This window comes from Ahaetulla prasina, chromosome 1, assembly GCF_028640845.1.
Source record: "Ahaetulla prasina isolate Xishuangbanna chromosome 1, ASM2864084v1, whole genome shotgun sequence".
In the NCBI taxonomy this organism is placed as follows: Eukaryota; Metazoa; Chordata; class Lepidosauria; order Squamata; family Colubridae; genus Ahaetulla; species Ahaetulla prasina.
The window spans coordinates 164,221,094-164,247,460 of NC_080539.1; the positions used below are offsets into that span (position 1 = coordinate 164,221,094).

At 40.5% G+C, this 26,367-nt stretch overlaps 2 protein-coding genes across 4 annotated transcripts in view; one reads left to right on the forward strand and one right to left on the reverse strand.

Annotated features, from left to right (window-relative positions):
* FKBP1B (FKBP prolyl isomerase 1B) overlaps positions 1–15,154 on the forward strand; it is a 42,684-nt gene extending 27,530 nt beyond the window's left edge. The window contains exons 3-4 of one of the 3 annotated variants that reach the window (XM_058179749.1): positions 11,895–12,007; positions 14,516–15,148. In XM_058179749.1, the coding sequence (XP_058035732.1) occupies positions 11,895–12,007; positions 14,516–14,644 (242 nt within the window). In that variant the 3' untranslated portion in view covers positions 14,645–15,148. Of the gene's footprint in view, positions 1–11,894; positions 12,008–14,515 lie in introns of all 3 variants that reach the window. The other 2 variants (XM_058179759.1, XM_058179770.1) reach the window with 2 other exon arrangements.
* Positions 15,155–16,980: 1,826 nt separating this feature from the next.
* Positions 16,981–25,527, reverse strand: SF3B6 (splicing factor 3b subunit 6). The gene is made up of 4 exons (XM_058179779.1): positions 25,342–25,527; positions 22,815–22,933; positions 21,938–22,076; positions 16,981–17,957 (listed from the first exon to the last, which is right to left on the reverse strand). Exons 1-4 carry the CDS (start codon positions 25,369–25,371, stop codon positions 17,868–17,870), a joined length of 378 nt encoding a protein of 125 aa, XP_058035762.1. The 5' UTR covers positions 25,372–25,527; the 3' UTR covers positions 16,981–17,867.
* Positions 25,528–26,367: the final 840 nt, after the last annotated feature.

Genomic DNA, 26,367 nt, shown 5'->3' on the forward strand with positions numbered 1-26,367 from the left:
GTTCTGTCCAGTTCTTGCAAACCAGTAGTAAAAGCGGCGGGAGGCTCCGCCCAGCCACCCGGATGTCATAATGGGTGATCTACGCATACGCAGAAGTGCATGTGTGCACTCCCATTGCAAACCAGTAGTAAAGGTAAATAGAACCCACCCCTGCCATATACGGATCTGTACTTTTACAATCAAGTTGTGAGGAGGTCATTGTGATCCATGGCATAGGACCGGGATATCTTCGGGACCGCCTTCTGTTACCACATGCCTCCCACCGGCCGGTACGCTCCCATAGAGAGGGTCTCCTCAGGGTGCCGTCAGCCAGTGTAGGCTGGCGACCCCCAGGGAGAGAGCCTTCTCTGTGGGGGCACCTATCCTCTGGAATGAGCTTCCCCCAGGACTTCGACAACTTCCTGACCTCCGAACCTTTCGCCGCGAGCTTAAAACATATCTATTCTTCCGAGCAGGACTGGCTTAATAGGGTTTTTAAACATGGTTTTTATTGGGGTTTATTTTATATTTTGTATTGTATTTTAAATTTAGGCTTTATTGAATAAGTTTTTTAAATAGTGTTTTTATTGTAATGTATTGTATTATTTTATCTGCCTGTTCACCGCCCTGAGTCCTTCGGGAGAAGGGTGGTATAAAAATTAAATTATTATTATTATTATTATTATTATTATTATTATTAATAATAATAATAATAATAATAATAATAATAATAATAATAATAATAATAATAATGGAGAGGGTGCGCAATTTGGGCGTTCTCCTGGATGGACGGCTGTCTTTTGAAGACCATTTGACGGCCGTCTCCAGGAGAGCCTTTCACCAGGTTCGCCTGGTTCGCCAGTTGCGCCTTTCTAGACCGGGATGCCTTGTGCACGGTCACTCATGCTCGTGACATCTCGGCTGGACTACTGCAATGCTCTCACATGGGGCTCCTTGAGGAGCACCCGGAGACTCCAGGTAGTTCAGAATGCAGCTGCTGGTGATAGAGGAGCCTCGTGGCTCCCACATAACACCTCTCCTGCGCAGACTGCACTGGCTGCCTGTGGTTTTCCGGGTGCGCTTCAAGGTTTTGGTAATGATCTTCAAAGCGCTCCATGGCATAGGGCCGGGTTACTTCCGGGACCGCCTGCTGCCACCGAATCCCCCCCCCCGGCCCGTGCGCCCCCACAGGGAGGGACTCCCCAGGGTGCCGCCGGCCAGGCAGTGCCGACTGGCGACGCCCAGGGGAAGGGCCTTTTCTGTGGGGGCTCCCACCCTCTGGAACGAGCTTCCCCCAGGACTTCGTCAACTTCCTGACCTTCGGACCTTCCACCGCGAGCTTAAGACACATCTATTCATTTGCGCAGGACTGGACTAGGGTTTTAAATTTTTAATGACTAAATTTTAGCTTTGGTTTTAAATTGGGTTTTACTATTTATATCTGATTTTAAATATTTGGCCTTTATAATAAGTTTTTTAGTTGAATGTTTTATTTTGTATATTTCTGTGTTTTTATATGGCTGTACACCGCCCTGAGTCCTTAGGGAGATAGGGCGGTATAAAAATACGAATAAATAAATAAATAAATAAATAAATAAATTATTATTATTATTATTATTAGAATAGAATAGAATAGAATTTTTATTGGCCAAGTGTGATTGGACACACAAGGAATTTGTCTTGGTGCATATGCTCTCAGTGTACATAAAAGAAAAGATACGTTCATCAAGGTACAACATTTACAACACAATTGATGGTCAATATATCAATATAAATCATAAGGATTGCCAGCAACAAGTTATAGTCATACAGTCATAAGTGGAAAGAGATTGGTGATGGGAACGATGAGAAGATTAATAGTAGTGCAGATTCAGTAAATAGTCTGACAGTGTTGAGGGAATTATTTGTTTAGCAGAGTGATGGCCTTCGGGAAAAAACTGTTCTTGTGTCTAGTTGTTCTGGTGTGCAGTGCTCTAGAGCGTCGTTTTGAGGGTAGGAGTTGAAACAGTTTATGTCCAGGATGCGAGGGCTCTGCAAATATTTTCACGGCCCTCTTCTTGATTCGTGCAGTATACAGGTCCTCAATGGAAGGCAAGTTGGTAGCAATTATTTTTTCTGCAGTTCTAATTATCCTCTGAAGTCTGTTTTTCTTGTTGGGTTTCAGAACCGAACCAGACAGTTATAGAGGTGCAAATGACAGACTCAATAATTCCTCTGTAGAATTGGATCAGCAGCTCCTTGGGCAGTTTGAGCTTACTGATTAACTACAATGAAGAATTGTAGGAATATATCATTTGATTAAATAGACTAGGATGTATTCCAGAATCTGGAGGTAATAGTAATTTGAAGAGGAAGAACAGAAAATGCATGGTTGTTACTCTCTTACTGTTAGGATTCAGGCATTTTCCCACATTCCAACACTTTTCAAGGCAGGTCTGTTTTTGGTAGCAAAGTCACATTTCACTATTTCCAAAAAGGCAAGGTTTTATCAGTAGGGAAGATAAACCTTCTTTTAGCAGCTTCCAGTGTGTTTAGAGCAGCAGTGTTATGCAAAGTAGCATTGTGTCCAATTCTCTGAACCGTTTTTATATTTCTGTGATAAATGATCTAACTTTCTTCCCTATCTGCCTGCAATTTCTGCTCTTTGATGTCTTTTAAATTTTTCTTATTTGTAATAATCCTTTAAAGGCTGAGCCCTGTGATAGCATTAGGCAAGAAAAAACAAAACAGAAGTAAGTAACGTATACTGGAAAATATATACAACTCCTGCCCAGTCCCCCAAATTTTGCATACGTTTTCTGCCATCACGTTACTCATTTATCTATTATTAATTATAACACCATAGTGGTGTCGTTTTATATGTGGCATGAAAAATCATCCAACATTCATTTTGCGAGTGTGAAAAAATAATTGGCCCCAAAGTCAGTCAACCCAATTAAAGGGATATTTGGCCAGTGGCTTTGACTATTTCATTAGACAGTGAGGGTGGGTTTAAATGCATATACCTTTTATAAACTTTGACATTGCTTGTCAGAGTGACATTCTCACTGTATGGGTTCTAGAGATACATCGGACCCTGCTCAAAAGAAACAGATGCTTTTCAAAGAGATCCTTCATGCAAAAGCCATATATATATATATATATATATATATATATATATATATATATATATAGGTCTTTGGTTGTTCGGGTTTTCTCCCGCGTAAAATTGGAAGTGTCTTGGCGACGTTTCGACAAAGTCTCATTCGTCATCTTCAGGCTTCAGCTTCATGCTTCAGCTTCGTGCTTCTGGGAGCAATGTGTGATTGCAGCTGTTTCTTCCTTTTTAACTGCTAGTGGGGGTTTGAACTGATTGGGTGGGAGCTTGGCTGTGCTCTGATTGGATGGGGGTTTTTTTGTGCTCTGATTGGCTGGGGGTGTGTCCTGTTTGGGTGGGGGCTTGGTTGTGCTCAGATTAGTCTGAGTTGCAGGGGGATTTGAGCTGGTGAGCTGCACTGCTGCTGTTTGGCTTCGTGGTCGTGGTCGTGCTACATCTTCGTAGTGGGTGTCAGTCTGCTGCATGTATGGATTGGAGGGGTTTGAAATGGCTAATGTTGCAGCTGCGGTCTGGCTTCTGGTCCTTGGTCGTGCTTCATGATCAGTGTGGGTTTGGGTCTGCTTTCTGGGTGGATGTGTGGTGGTGACATCCTGTATGGACCTCGTGAGTGTGGGTCTGGTGTCATTCCTCGTGTTAAGGACTCGTTTGTCAATAAGGGCGGGTTTCAAATGGCTGGTAGGCGGAGGTATCATCTCGTTTGTTCATGCTGTGTGGGCGTTTATCTCGATGGCTTCTCTGATTATTCTGTTGTTAAAGTGTTCAGTTTTGGCGATGGTTCTGGTCTTTTTAAAGTCAATATCGTGTCCTGTGGCTTTAAGGTGTTGGACCAGGGAAGAAGTTGGTTCCTCTTTTTTGACTGAGTTCTTGTGTTCTTCAATGCGTGCACTTATTCTTCTGTTGGTTTGTCCGATGTATGTGGTGGGGCAGGCGGTGCATGGGATTTCATATACTCCTTGATTTTCTAACTCAATTTTGTCTTTGGGGTTTCTTAGGATGGTGGATATTTTTTGGTTTGTGCAGAATGCTGTCTTGATGTTGTGTTTGTGGAGGATCTTGCTGATTCTGTCTATGGTGCCTTTTATAGGCTGTGGAGGAGGGCTGTGCCGTTTTCTTTGTCTTGGGTTTTAGTGGGGGGTTCTTTTTGGATTAGTTTGGTAATCTTATTTCTCTGCGTATATATATATGTATATATATATATATATATATATATATGTATGTATGTATATATATACATATATATATACATACATATATTACACACACACATACATATATATATATATATATATATATATATATATATATATGTATATATATATATATGTATATATATATGTATGTATGTATGTATATACATATATATATATACATATATGTATGTATGTATATGTATATATATATATATATATATATATATATACACACACACACACACACACACACACACACACACACACACACATACATACATACATACATACATACACAAAAGATCCAAGAATCTGCAGGCCTCTTGTTTTGGCTAAAGCCAATGTTTATGACTAAACCATCAGAAAGACATGAGTAAAATGGGATTTATGGGAGAATAGTAGGATGAAAGTAATATCTCACTAAGGAGAGCATTGAGGCTCATTGAAGCTTTGCCAAAAAGTAGATAATCTTCCAGACTTCTGGAGGAATGTTTACGTACAAATGAATTTGAAGGTGACCTTTTGACACTACAGAAGTATTGTTATGTCTGGCAGAACTAAACCTTGCATTCCACAATAATAATCTCAGGCCAACTTTGCTGCTTTAGGACATGAGCAATTTGCCATCATGAAAGAATCATGAAGTGTACTTGTATTAGAGGATATTACGGAAGGACAGGAATTATAATGTGAAATGTTCAAATCTAAATGGGCACCACCAGGTTCTTTGGACCCAGAATGGCCACCTTTTTTTTTTTTTTTTTTAGTAAAAAAGTTTTATTTTTACAATCATGTCAAACAATTCATTCAATGTACAGTTATATACATTTAGTCGGGCCTGCCCAGTCACCCCCCCCCTTTTTAAACACTCCCCTCTTCTACCTTCTTTTACTATCCAAACCTTCCTCTCCTTCTCTTATCTACATCCTCTCCTCCCTCCACCCTACACCTTCCTTCTCCCTCTTCTACCCCTCTTCCTTCCTCTTCTCCTCTTTCCTACCTCCTACTCTCTCTTTTCTCCCTCCCCACCGTTCTAAAATGGTAACTGGGCAGACCCGACCCTACATTAATTATATTTATACATCTTCAATAATCCCTGTACATTCACCATCACTCCATCTCTAGCCTCAACCCCAATTCCCCCCATACCCCCGCCCCACCCCAACTTCCCAGAACAAAATGCAGGGTATCAAAACTAACAATCATAATCTAAAATAATTCCTAAATTATAATCTCTAGTCTCTCCACACTTAATCACACTCTCAATTCCCCTCAATCTATTAGCAAGTATCTTGGTAAATATCTTGTAATCAGTATTTAAAAGTGATATAGGCCTATAATTCTCTGCTTTAATACCATCTCGATCTTCCTTCGGTATTAACGAAATAAAGGCTGTCCTCCATGAAGGGGGAACATCTCCTCCCATTTGAATTTTATTAAATAACTCTTTAAGTGGTTCAACCATCTCATTTTGTAAATTTTTATAATAAACAGCTGTTAAACCATCTGTACCTGGTGCTTTACCGATTTTAAGTTGCTTAATTGCTAACAAAATTTCCTCTGAAGTAATTAATTGATTCAGTTCTTCTCTTTGATTTTCTGTAAGCTCACAAATATTTTGTTGTTGTAAATATCTTTCTATCTCTGTATCATCAATCATGTCCCTAGAATATAACTTACTATAATACTCTAAAAATGCTTTTTTAATCAAGTTCTTTTGGTAAACTTCCTTACCCCTATATTCTATTTTATCAATCATTCGTGATTTCTGTTTTTTCCTTATTAAATAGGCAAGCCATCTTCCTGGCTTATTGGCATTATTAAATGTATTATGTTTTACATATTGTAAATTAATTGCTACTTGATCTGCCATCAACATATTAAACTGACCTCTTAATATATTTATTGATTCTTTTATTTTACTATTTCCTGGGCTATTTTATCAATAATTGTTCTTTCTTTTTAATTTCCTCTTCCAATTCCTTTTTCTTTTTCTGCAATTTATTTTTGTATTTAATATTCATTTGTATAAGATTTCCTCTCATATAGGCCTTGCTAGCGTCCCAAATCATCTCTATAGATGTTTCTTTTTTCATATTCATAATAAAAAATTCTTTCATTTGCTTTTTACATTCATTTACATTTTGTTCATATTTAAACAAATTCTCATTCAACCTCCATGATCTCCTAGCCTCCTTTTCCCGATCAAATTCAATCCAAACCGGACTATGATCAGATAGAGTTCTTGAACAAATCTTAGTCTTCTTCACTCTAGAATACAAATCATTAGTAATCAAAATAAAATCAATCCTCGAAAATGATTGGTGCCTGTCAGAAAAGAAGGTAAAATCCCTCTCTTCTGTATTACGTTCTCTCCAAATATCTCTTAATTCCAAGTCCTCCATCATTTCAAAAAAAGCCTTTGGTAATTTCGCCCGGCTTGATATCTTCCTTAAACTTTTTTTGTCTTTCTGAGTATCCAACACACCATTCCAGTCACCCATTAATATATATGATTTATAATCCCAAAATACTATTCTTTTATGTAAAAACTTGAAAAAATTTTCTTGTTGTTGATTCGGAGCATAAACTCCTATTAATAATGTCTTCTTTCCCTCCAACAAAAGTTCGATAGCAATGTATCTTCCTTGCTTATCCACCTCAATTAATTTTGCCGATATATCCTTCTTTATATATATAACTAACCAGAATGGCCACCTTTATTGTAACTGCTGGTTGCTCATTAAAGGAGCTGTGTCTTTTCCTGGACTGACCCAGTAGCTATGCAGGCTCAGGAAAATACATATTTGAATTAAGATGTAGTAAAGAAGTTGCAGCAGGCACATAAATTTCGTTCACAGGGTGGCCTTGGACCCATAACTATTCGTAATTATTGCACTTTTATTCATAATACACTCTAACCCAAAACTAAACAAATCAAATTTAGTGGGGGGGGTGTTTTAGTTTACTTTATTGTCATTGCACCTTGTACAACAAAATTAAATGCCATCTTCAATGAACATTATAACTATAAAAATAAAACACAAATACACATCCTTCACATTCTATTCAATTGAATTGAAAACCCAATATTGCATTAATATTGCACTATTCAGTAGAATTCAATATAGTTACTGCCCTGGGATAAAAGCTGGTTTTCAGCCTATTTGTCCTTGTTCTTATTATCCTGTACCGTCTGCCAGATTGTAATAGTTCTAAAAAAAGGGTGCCCAGGTTGAAATGGGCAACATTTAAGAATGTTTTGAACTTTCTTAAGGCAACATGAGCTATAAATCTCTTCCAAAGAGGGGAGAGGGCAACCAATGATCCTCTGGGCAATGACCTTAACCCTCTGCAATGCTGTCCTATCTGCCACTGTGCAATTGGCAAACCATACACAGATGCAGTAAGTTAAAATACTCTCTACGGTGCAGTGGTAGAAGGTCACCAGCAGTTTTTCATTCAGTTGCTTTTTTCTGAGAAGTCTCAGGGAGTATAATCTCAGCTGGGCTGTTTTAACCAGTGCTGCAATCTGAGTGCCCCAGGTCAGGTCCTCTTATGATAACACCCAGAAACTTAAAACTGGCCACTTGCGTCACTCGGTCTCCATTGATAAGCAAAGGCTGGATATCTGATCTATTCCTTCTATAGTCCACTATAAGATCCTTGGTCTTATTGGTGTTAAGGACCAAATTATTGTCTCCACACCACAAAAGCAACTGGCCCACATCATCTCAATAGGCAGACTCATCCCCCTGGAGATGAATCCCACCACAGTTGTATCATCTGCAAATTTAGTAATAGTATTACTAGTATGAGTGGGAATACAGTCATGCATGTATTTATTTATTTTATTTTTATTTTATTTAATTTTTATACCGCCCTTCTCCTGAAGGACTCAGGGCGGTGTACAGGCATAATAAAAACCAACAATACAATATACAAATTTAAAATCCAATTTAAAAAACTTATTTAAATTAGCCCAATAATTAAAATTTACTCTACTAAAACCCCATTTAAAATTAATAAATTTAAAATTTAAAATCCCAATTTAAGCCAGCCCCGCGCGGATAAAAAGGTGAGTCTTGAGTTCGCGACGAAATGTCCGAAGGTCAGGAATTTGGCGTAAGCCCGGGGGAAGCTCGTTCCAGAGTGTGGGAGCCCCCACAGAGAAGGCCCTTCCCCTGGGGGCCGCCAGCCGACATTGTTTGGCGGACGGCACCCTGAGAAGTCCCTCTCTGGGAGCGTACGGGTCGGTGGGAGGCGTATGGTAACAGCAGGCGGTCCCGTAAGTACCCAGGTCCTAAGCCATGGAGCGCTTTAAAGGTCGTAACCAACACCTTAAAGTGCACCCGGAAGGCCACAGGCAGCCAGTGCAGTCTGCGCAGGAGCGGTGTTACATGGGAGCTACGTGTAGCTCCCTCTATCACCCGCGCAGCTGCATTCTGGACTAACTGAAGCCTCCGGGCGCACTTCAGGGGGAGCCCCATGTAGAGAGCATTACAGTAATCCAAGCGAGAGGTAACGAGCGCATGAGTGACCGTGCATAAGGCATCCCGATCAAGGAAGGGGCGCAACTGCCGAACCAGGCGAACCTGGTGGAAGGCCCTCCTGGAGACGGCCGTCAAATGATCGTCAAACGACAGCCGATCATCCAGAAGGACACCCAAGTTGCGCACCCTATCCTTTGGGGCCAGTAACTCGCCACCAACAGCCAGCCGCGGCTGCAGCTGACTGAATCGGGGTGCCGGCATCCACAGCCACTCCGTCTTGGAGGGATTAAGCTTGAGCCTGTTTCTCCCCATCCAGACCCGTACAGCCTCCAAACACCGGGACAGCACTTCAACAGCTTCATTGGGGTGGTCCGGGGTGGAAAAGTACAGCTGAGTGTCGTCAGCGTACTGCTGGTATCTCACCCCGAAACCACTGATGATCTCACCCAGCGGCTTCATGTAGATGTTGAACAGCAGGGGCGAGAGAATCGACCCCTGAGGGACCCCACAAGTGAGGCCCCCCCCTGTCAACACCGTCTGCGACCGGTCGGAGAGATAGGAGGAGAACCACCGATATACGGTGCCTCCCACTCCCAATCCCTCCAACCGGCGCAGCAGGATACCATGATCGATGGTATCGAACGCCGCTGAGAGGTCTAATAGGACCAGGGCAGAGGAATATCCCTTGTCCCTGGCCCTCCAGAGATCATCCACCAATGCGACCAAAGCTGTCTCCGTGCTGTATCCGGGTCGGAAGCCGGACTGGAACGGGTCTAGATAGACATCTTCATCCAGGTGTTGGGGCAGCTGTCGCGCCACGGCACTCTCTACAACCTTCGCAACAAAGCGAAGGTTGGAGACTGGACGATAATTAGCCAAAATAGCTGGGTCCAAAAAGGGCTTCTTAAGGAGGGGTCTCACCACCGCCTCTTTCAAGGCGGCAGGGAAAACCCCATCCAACAAAGAAGCGTTGATAATCCTCTGGAGCCAGCCTCGTGTCACCGCCTGAGTGGCCAGTACCAGCCAGGAAGGGCACGAGTCCAGTAAACATGTCGTGCCGTGAAGCCTCCCCAACAACCTGTCCACGTCCTCGGGAGCCACAGGGTCAAAATGTAAAGAGTATAGAGTACTCTTTATATGCAACACGCAACCCTGTGGTGTACCAGTGTTAAGAATAAGGGCTGAAGAGATATGATTACCTAATCTGACCCTCTGAGAAGGGCCAGACAGGAAATCCATAATCCAAAGGCAGATTGAATAAGAAAGTCCAAGATCCATAAATTTAGACACTAATCTATGTGGAAGTATTATGTTAAATGCAGAGCTAAAATCTACAAAAAGCATCCTCACCGCTGTTCCAAATGAGTCAGAGCAATGTGAATAGTGATGGCTATGGCATTTTCTGTAGATCTATTTCTTCTGTATGCAAACTGGTGTTTATCAAATGTATGTGGAAGACCAGAAATGATGTGCCGGCAGACCAATTTCTCAAAGCACTTCATGATGATAGAAGCCAGTGCCACTGGTCTATAATCGTTGAGGTTATTGATAGGGAACTTCTTTGGCAGCGGAAAAATGGTGGAAGCCTTCAAACAAGATGGAATAGTGGACTGGGATAAAGACCAATTGAAAATCCTGGTGAAGACTCCAGCCAACTGATCAGCACAGTCTTATTATGATTTTTGTACAATGATTGTGTCCACCCAGCAGCCATAAACCTAATCTACTTCACAAGTTGTTGTAGAGAAATGTACCCTTCTTTAGGAGACGAATTAGAAAAAAAAAATCCTAAAAAAAAGAAAAAGAAAAGAAAAAATATAATAAGTTCCCATTTGGAAGACTTTCCTTGGGGTTGTAGACTTTTTTTTTTTTAAGCTTGTGTTTATGTCATCTTTTCCCTTGAACAGTTAAAGATCATCTTGATCATCTGTAACTGGATACCTTGCTAAAGCTGCTTTGCTTGCCAATCGGTCTGGATGACGCTGGGATCTTATCAGGCAGGCGGTACTGGCAGAGGGAGTTACATAAAAGTGAGAAATTTGCTGCTCCTTCCCAGTCTGGCACTTGAAGTATAATGACAATCCTATTTAGAATACTGCAAGAAAATACCTTGCAACAGAATAGAACCGGAGGGTAAATTAAATCAAACAAGAAACAAAGAGCACATGATATGTGGACTAGCATTAACTGACCTGGGACTGTATATTCATTGATGCAGTACCCCAAAGTATGAGTACCCTTCGACTTTTCCCCAAAGAATCCTAATTTGCCCTGATATAACTTTCAATTCACACAAATAAATGGAATGCACCATTCCATTCTTTCTTCTATTATCTATGGAGCAAGATACTTTGATTCTGATATAGAGGTGACATAGTCTTGTAAATACGGGGAAAGGTGGAGGAATACCAATACTTTTGGCTACATCTGTAAGCAGGCCTGGCTGTTACTACTTTAGAAGCCACCAGCCTTTCCTACCTACAGTCTTCAAGATTCTTCGGCCAGTTTTCTTGGGCAAGTTGAAGTAGTATGGACTCTTAACTCTCAGAATGCTGACTGGGGAATTCTGGAAGATGAAGTCCATACAATTTTAAGTTTCCAAGGATGAGAAACACTGCTTTGGATATTCAATTCCCTATTAATCTTAGCTTGGCCCTTTGTTTGAGGCTTCAGCTTATCCTGTACCCTGTCTCCCTTGTAATAATCTTGTCCATTTTGTTTAGACCGGGGTCTGCAACCTTAAACACTCAAAGAGCCATTTGGAACCGTTTCCCACAGAAAAAAAAAACACCAGGAGCCACAAAACCCTTCCTGTGCTGACTATTTCTTGAGCGGCCACAAAACTAGCATATGTAGTTGAATTAATCATTCTGTTTTCTTCTGAAACTTTTCTTTTCTTGGATTTATCCATGGTTCACTTACCAGGGGTTGAAAAGCTCAATAAATCGTGTCCCAGTGGGTGTCGCATATTGGCAATTGTGATGCATATTTTGAGTGACAGGGAGCCTCAGCAGAGGGGTGAAAGAGCCACATGTGGCTCCAGATTGCTGACCCCTGGTTTAAACTGAGGTAAGCCTCTTCCTGTTGTTAACTCGGGCCTGACAAGAATAGGAAATGTTTATGTTGCTTTGACAGGAATGCTGCAGAATGGAAAGAAATTTGATTCCTCCCGAGATCGAAACAAGCCTTTCAGGTTCAAGGTTGGTAGACAAGAAGTCATTAAAGGATTTGAAGAAGGAGCTGCACAGGTAAGAGAATTTATGTTTTCCAAATAGAAAAAGCCACAGTAATAATGCTAACAGTATCATAAATGAAAGAGGGGAAAAAAGGGTATGAATTTAGAATCTTTGCAATGTGTGTGTTGGTATGTTAAAATTAGCATAGATAGGCAAACAACTTAAGGCATATTTACTTTTAAGTAAATCCAGTGTACTCAACAGGACACTTCAGATAAGCATTAGATAATCCTAACATTTGATTGATTGATTGATTTTTTCCTTGGGTTTTCTGCTCAGATTCTCCTCTTATATAATTTACTCCTTTTGTTCCTATGATTGTTTGATTTCACCCCTGCTTCTACATTTGGGATCACAATTTCATATGAAACACTTCTGAAGAGAATAAAACATAAGCTTAGAAACTGAATCACCCATGCACCATTTCTGCATCCCTAAAATTTTCCAAATGAACTTAGAAGTGCCTTATGAATTTAGGGCGTTCTGCACTAATTGAGAGAAGTTAACTAAATTGACAGCAGCCAAACTCGCGGCCCATGGGCCGGATTTGTCACATGGTGGACTTAGCGAAGGGGGAAAAAGTCCCAATATGTCATGTGACGACGCTGTGACGATGCAAGTTTGACACCCCTGGCCTAATATGAGCTGCCCTGCTTCCCACTTCTATTATGTAGGTAACTTGGAATACCTTCTTCTACAAGGAAGTAAAGGACCTATTTAATCTTGTTAGGATTTATATAAGTCACCTCTATAGATGTTTGCTTCTAACAGCTACCTGTTGTCTCCATCTAGTGGTTTGCTGTTTGCAAAATTAAATTTAAATGAATATGGTTCACAAAGATAAAATCTCTTTCCTGTCAAGTGGTCATTTTTTTTTGGCAATAATATAGGTAGGCCTCATGTTATGACCACAAATGAGCCCAAAATTTCTGTTGCTAAACAGGGCAGTTTTTAAGTAAGTTTTGCTCCATTTTACAACCTTTTTCACCACCGTTGTTAAGCTAATCACTTCAATGTTTAAGCGAATCTGGCTTCCCCCATTGACTTTGCTTCTCAGAAGCCGGCTGGGAAGATTGCAAATGGTGATCACATGACCCAGGACAGTGCAACCATCACAAAAACATGCCAGTTGATCAGGTGACCATGGGGATGCTGCAATGGTTCTAAGTGTGAAAACTGGCTACTTCAGTGTTGTCATAACTTCGAATTGTCACTAAAGATATGGCTGGAAGTCAAGGACAATCTGTATGGCAGTACTTTCCCATTGTCTCCTTAGTGAGGATTTTTTTTGCCCCAAATTCCCAGTCAAACAGGAGCATCCACTGAAACTTACTACTTTTATCATGAAGGGAACATTGCAACTAAACTAGGCTGCTGTAGTAAACCTATTCATTTTGACTGCTTCCTTTGTTGCTAAACTTCAGATTTATTTTTATTTCTATCCCAGCATTATTTTTACAAAATAGTCAAGGGACAAACATATCCAACATTCCTTCCTCCTTTTATTTTCCCAACAACTGCAGCAGTGGTGAAATGTAAAATTTGTTACTACCGGTTCGTTGGGCGTGGCTTGGTGGGTGGGGGTAATGTGACTGGGTAGGCGTGGCCATTTTTTTTCTTTTAAAAGGATTTTTTATACAACCTCTTCAGCTCAAGAGGTTGTAGAAAAAATGCTTTTAAAAGGTTCCCAGCTGAACCACATGATCATCAGAGGCTTTTTAAAAAACTTTTAAAAGCATTTTTTCGGCCAAAGAAAAAAATGCTTTTAAAACTAAAAAAAAAACCCAAAAAACCTCTGATGATTGCGCGGCTCAGCTGGGCATGGGCGGGGGGGGGCATGGATTTTTGCTACCAGTTCTCTGAACCACCTGCTGCCCTTGCTACCGGATCGGGAAATCCGGTCTGAACAGGGAGCATTTCACCCCTGAACTGCAGCCCTGTCAGGTGAATTGGGCTGAGAGAGAGGAAGTGGCTCAAAATCACCCAGCCAGCTTTCATGCCTAAAGTGGGACTAGAACTCACTTATCTCCCAATTTCTAGCTGGGTGCCTTAACTACTAGTCCAGACTGACTCAGATGGACTACCAAGTGTTGATTGAAATATATTATTCCATCAATTACCCTCTTCCAGCAGAATATTCATCTGAGAATTTGAACATAGTTTTATTGGGCCCAAGGATCCTTTCTTATCATTCTGCCAATTGCTATATTCTTCCTGTATTATTTGAACCTGAACGTTGGGTTGATGGATGAATAGGCATGAGATTTTGGTCTAGGGACAGTGGAGATGAGGCTTTAAGAATCCTACATATATTTTTGGCTTAGAAGTTTGAAGTATTTTTTGGTTCAAAATGGTAGGAAATAAATTTGGTGATGTGAATTGCATTTTGATCTCATGATTTGAGGTATAGAACTTTGATTGTTATTGCCAGTTTTAAAACTTGATACATCCTGGGACATTGGGCTCTCAACATTTTTAAAAAATCTTTTCTTCTCTCTTTTTCTTACCATCGAATGCCAGATGAGCCTTGGACAAAGGGCAAAGCTAACTTGTACACCTGATATGGCATATGGAACAACAGGTCATCCTGGAGTTATCCCACCAAATGCTACTTTGATTTTTGATGTGGAGCTGCTCAGGATAGAATGAAATTGGGACTAGTAATTAGAAAAAAATCTGTTAATCACTGTTCTTTCCCCATTCTTTTTAATGGAAGAAATCTCACTGAAATTTCTATCTTCACTCAAGTTGTCATGCCAATAATGCTTATGAAGTTGTTTTCCCTACTTCCTTTCCCTTTTTTAAAAAAAAAAACCTGATTATTGGTATTTGTTCAGTTAGTTGCTTCTTTGCTATGGAATGGAAGTTGTACATTTTATTTTGCACGTGAAGCTTCAAAATTGTGATTAGAATTATATATGTAATTGAAAGTTATATACAGACTTCACTTATTGAACAACCACTGCCTTATAATCCACTAAAGAAATATCGGTGCTCAGAAAACAAGTGTACACCATGTACACAAGTGGGCATTAGCCAAACTAAGTTACCTGCGCTGCCACTTTTTTCTCAAGCTGTTCCACTTGCAGCTGCTTTAATTAACGCATCATGTGAAAACTTTCCAGAAAAATAAAGTATTGATATTTTATCTCTGTTGCCTTTCTCTCGTTTTAACCTACCGTTGAGCCAATACAACGATCTATTTTGTTGTTTCTGTTGTTGAATGGATCAATCTTACCAACCAAAATTATGCAGTCCATAAATACAAAAGCAGCTTACATTTGAATTATGCAAATTCTCTATCAATACACTGCAAAGTCTGCATATCAAAGGTAATAGAATTTTCCAGATCATCTGAGGGTTTACAGAGAAATCTGCTCCAAGTTCCAGTTTAGTTGTCCACTTCTTTAGATTAAGGAACTTCCTAAGGTAGCACTTACTGAAGTGGGAATTTACACCTCATAGAGAAAAAGATGGCATCCTGAAGAAAGAATAGTTCCTTTTGCTTCTGGAATCTTTCCCCAAAAACTGGTTGTTCCCTCTTGAATAGACGTTGGGATGTATTCATTATACTGAGACATAATATGGTTTAGTTTAGCTTCAAATAAATGTGAAGGAGGGAGGTGGCCACAAAATTGTGTAATATATGCCTGGTGACTGATTCCTCATGGCACTATATTCAAAACAGGTCATTTCTCAGTCTTGATACATGGAAACTCTAATTCACCACCCAGTTTGAGTATTCAAAGCTACCCACTCCCTAAGTATGAGGAGCAGAAACCACTTTTAACTTTTAATCTTAGATTTATTTCTCAAGCTTAGGCTCCTAGAGTTTATATCAACATAAACCTCTACATGTGCTGTCAAAATTAGACATAAGCTTAGAATCTGAACACTACTCTTTTTAAGACAACCCAAATATTAAAATTCACACGTTTTAATTCCATAGACCAGGGCTGTCAAACTCTCAGCCTGCGGGCCTTATGTGTCATGAGCTGGCCACGCTCATGCCTGGTTTAGCAAAGGGCGAAAAAGTCCCGATACGTCATGTGATGCCATGTGAGTTTCACCCCCCTGCCATAGACTTTTATATGTTGTATTATATCCATTATATAGATTTAAGGGAACAATTTTTTCCCATTATTTATTTTAAAGGATGACAAAGATACACTATTTTCTAGACATAATTGTATATTTTTTTAAAGTGTTGCTACAAAAGCAAGTGAGAAATGTACTGCATTTATACTATGTTAACTCTTCCATATTTTACCTAAGCTATTTGTACAGTGATACTAAGCTGCAACAATCCTGAGTAATCTTATACAGTTAGACCTCCAGACATTTGCTTCCCATTTCATTCTAATTATTTCACCTCACCCAGAAAACTAGACCAGAAATAGGATCCTTAAAGCGGACTAATGAAAGGTCAAGCCTCTGGTCTGGTGGCTTGTTGTAAGAATTTTGGATCCAGCATATCATACGACCAGTGCATAGTATGGCGCAAGATGTATGTTGTGTTATTGCAGACAACCCAAACTAAGGTACAACCACTATTTAGATATTTGAATCATATCTATGAATTTCCAAACTTCTCAGTGATATCAAAATGCTGGAACGGGACTACTCGCCATGGCTAACTTGCCACAGGACAATTCATCACAGGATAATTCAAGGGAGGGACAAGTAAAATTGCAGCTTACCCAGCCTTGAGGATTTCTAACTTGAGAAGGTTCAAACCTAAAGCTTTTCAGTTTCGACTTTGAAAAAATCTGAAAACACAGCACACAGCTACAAAAGCCTTTTTAGAGTACAAGTAAAATGGGCCTGGGTATTTATTCAAAGAGCAGTACTTTAAGAACAATAAAAACCAAAAATCAAAACTGCACAAAATTGGGTATGTAGCAAATCATAACACCTGAAACAAATGTAGAATCATTTAGTCAGAAAATCACATAACTGTTCTCTTAAAGACCCAATAAGCTCACTTTATTAAAAAAAACTTATTTCTAAAAAATACATTATACAAGAGTTAATCAAATATTTGACCTCTACTGTATCTGATTGCAAGTATTATCCCCCACTTATAAAACAAAATACAATAGCAAAACTGAACATTTCTCTACATTTTAGCAATGAAAATTCAGACTGCATGTCTGCACAACCCAAAACTTTTTGTTATTTGAATCACTTAATGTGATCAAGGTTTATTTTTTTCAAATGCGGTTAGATTCTTGGTCCAGCACATTGCAACAGAAGAGACACAGAAGTGGATCTCTGCAGGTCAGCAATGGAACTCTCAAACAACAGTTCTGAGCCACTTGGGACATGACAACCTTAAACTGACATTATTGTGTAGGAATACATACAAGAGAAACTTCAAGGATTTTTCACTTCCTCACTTCCTTCTTTTCCTTCAGCCCTGAAAAATGTTTACAATGTTTAAAGTACATCAGGTTTTTTTCAACACATTATGCAAAGCAGACAAATTATGGACTATACTTAAAAGTCACGTACCAAAAAATATTTTAAAATATGCATGCTTCTCCTTTACAAATCAAATATGAGACTGAGCCATCAGAATATTTTACACATTCCATTAAGTGTAAGGGCTAAAAAAGTGATATTAATATGGTCTCTTGTGGAAAAATATTATTCCAATGCCTTAATTTCAATATCCAAGTGCCAATCATTATCATATACCAGTGAGTAATCCTTCCAAAGGTGAGAATAATCAAGATGGTTATGTAATCAAATGAGGAACTAAAATTACCAATGCTTCATATACCAGGTGTCCATATTTGGGGGTGACATTTGGCCCAGAAAAACTGATGTTTTTTAAAAATCCAAAACAACCAATTCTTTAGGAAAAGTTTTATTTTGGTGGATCTGTGTTTATTCCATATTTCTCCTTCAGAAGCTTGAGCTGTTCTTCTTTCTTCTTTGTATCCATTTTTTGGAATGCCTGGACAAAGATAAATATTAAAAGCAACATATTATGAATGCAAAAAACATTTAAGTCAATTTCACTTTGGGAATAGGTAATCTTGTGCAATTCAGGTTACTTACCATCAAAATGGTTTCTGATTTAACTACACAATTCATACATGAACTTCTTGAAAACAAGTGAAATTGAGGGTAAGATATGGCATGCTACAATAACATGCTGGCCTTAAGTTATCTTGCTCAAGTTGCCCCTCCCCCATTATGCCAGTACTACAAGAGAGAGAGACCTCATGAGTCCTCTTGTATGTCTATTTGTAGGTTTGTGAAATGCTTGTGATACATGGAAGTTTAAGACCACTCATACACCACAAATAGTTAAGCTAAATAGAGTAAACAAGCTGGTAGATGCTTTCTTTAAGGTATTTAGTTTTTATAAACCTCTCTGGAGGGCTATAGCCATGTAGACTAAACATGACTTTGGAGAAAATTAAATAAAAAGGAAAACCTACACTAAGATTCAGTTTTACTCCTCTACACAAAGTTGCCCTGCAATCTTTGCTCGTTTCCAGTTCTCTTTTAATATAATGCAATCACATAGAGTTTTTATACATTTTTAATCTTGGAGATAAGTCAATAGTTAATTATGTCAGGGGCAAGCAATATTAAAACCCTAGACTGGGAAATTAAAATGGCATGGTCAACTATTAGTCATAAGCAGTAGAAAGGATACTAAAAAGCAACAGCTATTCTATATTCTTAGTTATTGAAGAGTAAATGCTGTATGCAAAGGACTATCTAGTCAGCAAACAAAAATGTTTTCATCCTTTAAGTATTAGTCTAATAACTATAGCAAATGAACGATTTAGTGAAAGGAGGAGAAAGTATTTGTTCCTTTTCTCTATTTAGTGTACAACTAAGTTTTTAGAGTAGGAAATCCTTCTCTATCTGACATAGAAATCTCTAATTATCAGCCTCCCCACTCGGCAAGTCAGCAACATTTATGGTCATGTTTTACAAAAATATCCTTAACATTCACCGAAATATTAAGAAATAGTTTTTAAGATTGATTGACACTGTTACACCATGCTACAAACACACACTGCAGATTTCAGCAATGAAGTATGAAAGCTGAAATAAATATGAAAATGAGAAGCCTAATTACTATATACATTGGCTTTTATTCCCAATGCTACTTCCATATTTATTTATTTATTTTATTTATTTATTTTTCATATTTATATACCGCCCTATCTCCCTAGGGACTCAGGGCGGTTCACAGGCAATTAAAATACATATAAATACAGACTAAAACAACGATTAAAAAACTTATTCTATAGCCAAATTATTAAAAACAGTATAAATAATAAAAACCCATTAAAACCAGTAAATTTAAAATCTAATCCAGTCCCGCGCAGATGAATAAGTGTGTTTTAAGCTCGCGACGAAAGGTTCAGAGGTCCGGAAGTTGACGAAGTCCTGGAGGGAGTTCGTTCCAGAGGGTGGGAGCCCCCACAGAGAAGGCCCTTCCCCTGGGTGTCGCCAGACGGCACTGCCTAGCTGACGGCACCCTGAGGAGTCCCTCTCTGTGAGAGCGCACGGGTCGGTGAGAGGTATTCGGTAGCAGTAGGCGGTCCCGTAAATAGCCCGGCCCTATGCCATGGAGCGTTTTAAAGATTGTCACCAACACCTTGAAGCGCACCCGGAAAGCCACAGGTAGCCAGTGCAGTCTGCGCAGGATAGGTGTCATGCGGGAGCCACGAGGGGCTCCTTCTATCACCCGCGCAGCCGCATTCTGGACTAACTGAAGCCTCCGGATGCCCCTCAAGGGGAGCCCCATGTAGAGAGCATTGCAGTAATCCAGATGAGACGTCACGAGGGCGTGAGTGACCGTGCATAAGGCATCCCGGTCTAGAAAGGGGCGCAACTGGCGCACCAGGCGAACCTGGTGGAAAGCTCTCCTGGAGACGGCCATCAAATGGTCTTCAAAAGACAGCCATTCATCCAGGAGAACACCCAGGTTGCGCACCCTCTCCATCGGGGCCAATGACTCGCCCGCAACAGTCAGCCGAGGACTCAGCTGACTGTACCGGGATACCGGCATCCACAGCCACTCTGTCTTGGAAGGATTGAGCTTGAGCCTGTTTCTCCCCATCCAGACCCGTACGGCTTCCAAACACCGGGACAGCACTTCGATAGCTTCATTGGGGTGGCCTGGTGTGGAAAAGTACAGCTGGGTGTCATCAGCGTACAGCTGGTACCTCACACCGAAGCCACTGATGATCTCACCCAGCGGCTTCATATAGATGTTGAACAGAAGGGGCGAGAGAATCGACCCCTGCGGCACCCCACAAGTGAGGCGCCTCGGGGCCGACCTCTGCCCCCCTGTCAACACCGTCTGCGGCCGGTCGGAGAGATAGGAGGAGAACCACCGATAAACGGTGCCTCCCACTCCCAATCCCTCCAACCGGCGCAGCAGGATACCATGGTCGATGGTATCGAAAGCCGCTGAGAGGTCTAATAGGACCAGGGCAGAGGAACAACCCCTATCCCTGGCCCTCCAGAGATCATCCACCAACGCGACCAAAGCCGTCTCCGTGCTGTAGCCGGCCGGAAACCGGACTGGAACGGGTCTAGATAGACAGTTTCATCCAGGTGCAGGGGAAACTGATATGCCACCATACTCTCTACAACCTTCGCCGCGAAGCGAAGGTTGGAGACCGGACGATAATTACCTAAGACAGCCGGGTCCAGGGAGGGCTTCTTGAGGAGGGGCCTCACCACCGCCTCTTTCAAGGCGGCCGGAAAGACTCCCTCCAACAAGGAAGCACTCGTAATCGCCTGGAGCCAGCCTCGTGTCACCTCCTGAGTGGCCAGCACCAGCCAGGAGGGGCACGGGTCCAGTAAACACGTGGTGGCATTCAGCCTACCCAACAACCTGTCCATGTCCTCGGGAGCCACAGGGTCAAACTCATCCCAGATAATATCACCAAGACCACCCTCAGACGCCTCATCTGAATCGCCGCAATTTTGGTCTAGACCGTCTCGAAGCTGAACGATTTTATCGTATAGATAACCGTTAAACTCCTCAGCATGTCCCTGCAACGGGTCATCCCGCTCCCCCTGGTGAAGGAGGGAACGGGTCACCTGAAACAGGGCGGCTGGGCGGTTATCTGCCGACGCAATGAGGGAGGAGGCGTAGCAACGCCTCGCTTCCCTCAGTGCCATATCCAGGATTTATAATCCATAATTAAAAATAATAAAAATATAATAAAAAAACAATAATGCATAGATAGATAGATAGATAGATAGATAGATAGATAGATAGATAGATAGATAGATAGATAGATAGATAGATAGATAGATAGATAGATAGATAGATAGATAGATAATAGTTAGATAGATATACTGTAAATGGACCTTTATACAGGTTGATTTTTCATCCTCCCCCCCCCCCATTTTTTAAAGAGATGGTTTCTTTTGATTTCAGTTGTTTCTTTTTCCAGCTAACATGAATCCCAATAAAGCCTTGTATTAAGATAGATTGACTTGGCATAATTCTGAGATCATATTTCAAAAAGGTAAGAGTCAGCAAAAGAGCAACCTGCAGGCCAATGCTATCTGATGTTAAAAAGTTTCAATGCTGAAGAGGAAAGGTCTGGAGAATTGGCTGCAGCAGTGGTGCACAAACATGCACACATACACATACACATTATTTTTTAAACTTGACTCACTAGTCAAGTGGCACTCGCCGCTCTACGCCTTAATATGTCTGTGGTTAGTATTGGAAAACCATGTGTGGAGCTGTTTTTCTTTATATGTTTCAGAATATACAAAATGTACAAAACACCATCTCACTTCTCTAACCAGATCCTTCAGTTTGCTACAGCTAAAACCTCCCTGGTTAGAATAAAAGAAAATTAAGGGTCCCCATAATATTCTCATCAAAAGGGAAAAAGACAGCAGAATTAAAGAATTGATATTCTTTAAGAATATACTTGCCCTGTTTGCATTGTAGTACAAAACGACAAGGTATCTGTTGCACACATTGAATCCTGACAGATGATCACAAGCATTTTTGGCATCAAAGATATCTTCATAGACCACATAGGCTGTTCCCCTCGTCTCAGGAGTATTTCCTCTGTAGGATAATAAGTTTAATGTCAGCAAACCAGTATTTTGAATCTTTGAGATGATTTGTCACCAATACAATTTTTCCTGACACTTCAGCTGATATATGAATTTACATATGTATAAGCCAAGAATAGCAGGCACTAAGCTTCATACAGTATCCTATCTGCAAACCTCAAATTTTGTCGTCTCCCCCACTCCTGCTCCCAAATTAACAGAACTAATATTTTCAGAACTTTTTATATTGACCTAGAGGTATTAAGGAATGAAATAAATATCTTAATATTCTACCATCCCTCTGACTTAGTAAACCACTCCCTTATCGGGGGAAAATTCCTAGATTGAGGCAGTATACAAATGGAATAAAACTGAAATTATCAACTCTGGTCACTTCACAATTTTATTAGCCATGTCTCTGCAGCTCTAGGCAAGACACAAGCTAAAATTTAATCCTAAAACTGAGCAGATTGCTCATCTCCGATTTAAATACATTTTATTACACATTCAACTGTGCTACACAATAAATCAGATACATAATTTCCATCATATTTTGTCACACTGGCTGTAATGTAATTTGTTTGCTTTGGTTTAGGATGATTGAGATTAGTTACAGAGCCGAGGAAAGTCTCTAACATATCAAAAGAGTTCTAAATAGCTAAGCCAGGCTTAAGAGGTTTCTTGCACTCTTTGTATAACTACATAAAATCTAATTCGAAGTTTAGTTTATTCAAATACACAACAGACTTACACTCTGATTTGTCGAATAGGTCCATATTTTCCAAAAATGTCATACATTTCTTCAGCTGTGATTTTATACGGCAAGTTTCTGATATACAAAATCCGGTTGACTTCAGGTGGTAGACGGATCTAGATATAACAAGCATAACTTTTAGCAACATAAACATACATATAAACATTTGCTTGTTTTCACTATATTACTTTCAGAGTTCTCAGATTCTGTCTATTAGAAGATAGAAACAGGCACCTTTGATAAGCTATTATTGATTTAAAAACGTTGCTGTTCTCTATATATTTATATATATAAATAAAGCATTTGATGAGATCTTCTGCAGGTTTGGAGTTCAGTATTACAAATAGGTTATGATGCCCAATTATAGCTCTCAATACTAAACATGAGATGAAAAAACCCAGCGACGTAAATGTCAAATAGTGATACTATTGAAATCCTTTACTTATGCTTGGAGACTGTGTGTAATGTACAAAGTGGGAATCCTCTAAGAGTCACAACTGCTGTTTGAAGAGGTGCACCCATTCCTCTGACACTCACTCATTCCGAATTACTTCATAGAAAAATTACTACAATGCTGTATATCTGAGTCTGCCCTTCAAAAACTTCAACTGGTCCAGGATGCAATGATGCTGGCAGTGATGGGCAAGCCTCAGTGGAACCCTGTGACACCTCTGTTGTGCAAACTGTACTATTTCTCACTGATACCAGGTGCTATTCAAAGTGCTGTTTATCATCTATATTACCCTGCGGGGCACGCCAGATTATTTCAGGGACCACCTATCGCCTATGGTTTTTTCCCAGCTAGTATACAACCAGCTGAGTTGACACACTCTGGGTCCCTTCAATTAAAGCAGTGCATCTATTGGTATCTAGGAAGTGTGCTGCTTTCTTATGGTGCCTTCTCTTTTCCCCCACCCCCTGAAAGTTTTAGAAATGTGACTGTTCTTCTAGGCCTTGGGCTACAATGGACAGAGTCCTTTATACTTTATTTATGTTTACATCTATGAATTTTTTTATAGAGCAACCCAGATCCTGCTTTGTTTTGTACTATGTTTTTACTGTTTTGTACTATGTTTTTACTGTTTATTACCTTGTGAGCTGTCAAAACTCAAGAGTAGGGCAGCATCTATATTGAATTAAATAAACTGCTGGAATAACTGGAGGGGGGGCACTTTACTCCGATAGTGAATAGGATGATGGTGTGGCAATGGAACTGCCCCCAAATTTTATCTCAATACGAATAATATATTCCAATACAAGTTAATTCTTTATATTCTTCTACTCACAATAACCGGTTCTAAGTGTCAATAACTGAACTACAACTGTGGTTGCCAACCACATCTTACACTGGTTCAGGGTTAGCTTATAACACAGTATTACATTCACCCGAGTCCGGTTGATGACAAGCTGTACAACTAAAGCTGAGGAGACCCACAAGTTTCTCTATTCCCAACCTGTTTCCTAATATGATTTGATTGCTTATTTGTACCATATGACTATCATTAAATGTTGTACCTTATGATTCTTGAGGAATGTATCTTTTATGTACATTGAGAACGTATGCACCAAAGACAAATTCCTTGTGTGTGCAATCACACTGGGCCAATAAAGAGTCCTGTCCTGTCCTGTCCTGTCCTATAAAGCATGCCTAATTTTAATTTTGTGTTTACCATGTTACTGGTTGCTGCCTTATGCAGCAATCCTGGGGGACCAGACTTCAGGGGTTTTTTTTGTCATACAGTATATATAAGCATAAGCATGAGATAACTAGACAATATATAAGCATATATATAAGCATAAGTACGTAATAACTATATTAATTGGATATAATGAAAGGAAACAATAGGACAGGAAGGGTAGGCATGCTGGTGCTCTTATGCATGCCCCTTACAGACCTCTTAGGAATGGGGTGAGGTCAATGGTAGACAGTTTTTGGTTAAAGCTTTGGGGATTTTGAGAAGAGACCACAGAGTCAGGTAGTGTGTTCCAAGTATTAACAACTCTGTTACTGAAGTCATATTTTCTGCAATCAAGATTGGAGCGGTTCGCATTAAGCTTAAATCTATTGTGTGCTCGTGTATTGTTGCGATTGAAGCTGAAGTAGTCTTCGACAGGGAGGACATTATAATAGATGATTCTATGACTTAAACTCAGGTCATGTCGAAGGCAGTTCCCATATTCCCCTAGCCAACACCAGCCATAAGGGCAGGAGAGTTATGGGGCGCAGGTCAGACATTCGGGCCATTCAGCCCACATCCCCTCCCAATTTTTTTTTAAAAAAAAGCTTTTCTCAAAGGGGAAGCTCTCGAGAAGGCCGGGACTACAATTCCCATCACACATAAGACAGTTGTGGATGACGGGGATATTAGCCCAAATGGGCGGGTACGAAATCGGGAAAGCTGCCGCCGGCTTCCCCATCACTTTCACGGTTTCCCTTCTCCCAAACGACAAAAGGCAGACAGAGAGACGGCAAGTTAAGGGAGAAAGGTGGGTGGGGGGCGTTCAAAATGGTCACCCGACTCACATTCGCGCGTTTCGCCGCTTGCATCGCCATGGCAACAGTCCTCGGCTACTTCGGGTTCACCACCCGCAAAAAAAAAAGAAAAAAAAAAAGACGTCGGTAGACGCCGAAACCGCCGAACGCAGAGAAGGTCCGCCGAAGCCCCTGCACTGCGCGTCCTACGCTTCACCCGGAAGAAGATCAGGCTTCCGTCCGTCGCACTTTCTTCCTCCGCCCACTTCAAATGGCTAATGCGCGTTGACGCTACCACGATTTCCGGTTCCGATTAAACGGACATTAGAGCAAGAGTCTCCAACCTTGGCAACTTTAAGACTTGTGGACTTCAACTCCCAGAATTCCGCAACAAACTGAGGAATTCTGGGAGTTGAAGTCCACAAGTCTTAAAATTGCCAAGGTTGGAGACTCTTGCTCTAGTCTAGAGCACAATGTCAGAAGGGGGTGGGGGATTTCCTGCGACCGAAGGCCAAAATCGGTGTAATTATATTCTTAAACTGGGATGTGCGGAGAGGTTTTTTTTCTTTCTTTCTACATAACTTGGAAAGATTCCTGCTTTTTCTGTCACCAGCGTTCATTCTCCAAATTGGAGCAGAATTCGTTTATTATTTACCTGGATTTGTGATACGGAAAAAAGAAGTACAGTATCCGTTGCCGCTCATAAAGGGAAAAAAAGCCGTTTCTTCGCTTACCTGAATCAAATGTGCCAGAGTACAAAGAAACAACTGGGAACAGTTTCAAAGAAAGGCTACAGGGATGATCAGCAGATTAGAAATCAAGTCTTTTGAAGAAATGAAGAAATGGAAGCTTTTTAAATAACCTGAAAAGAAGAAAGTCAAGGCCTGTTCTCCATTGTTTCAGGGTGCAAGGCCAAGAATAATGGGTTTATTTTGTGGAAAAGCAGATTCTGATTGGTATTGGGAGTGGCTTCTTTTTTAAATTATTACTTACTTATTTGTTGCTTTTATAATAATGACAGAAATTGGGGGAGGGGGACACCCCTCAAAGATACATGCATTGTCAAAGTAAAGGGGG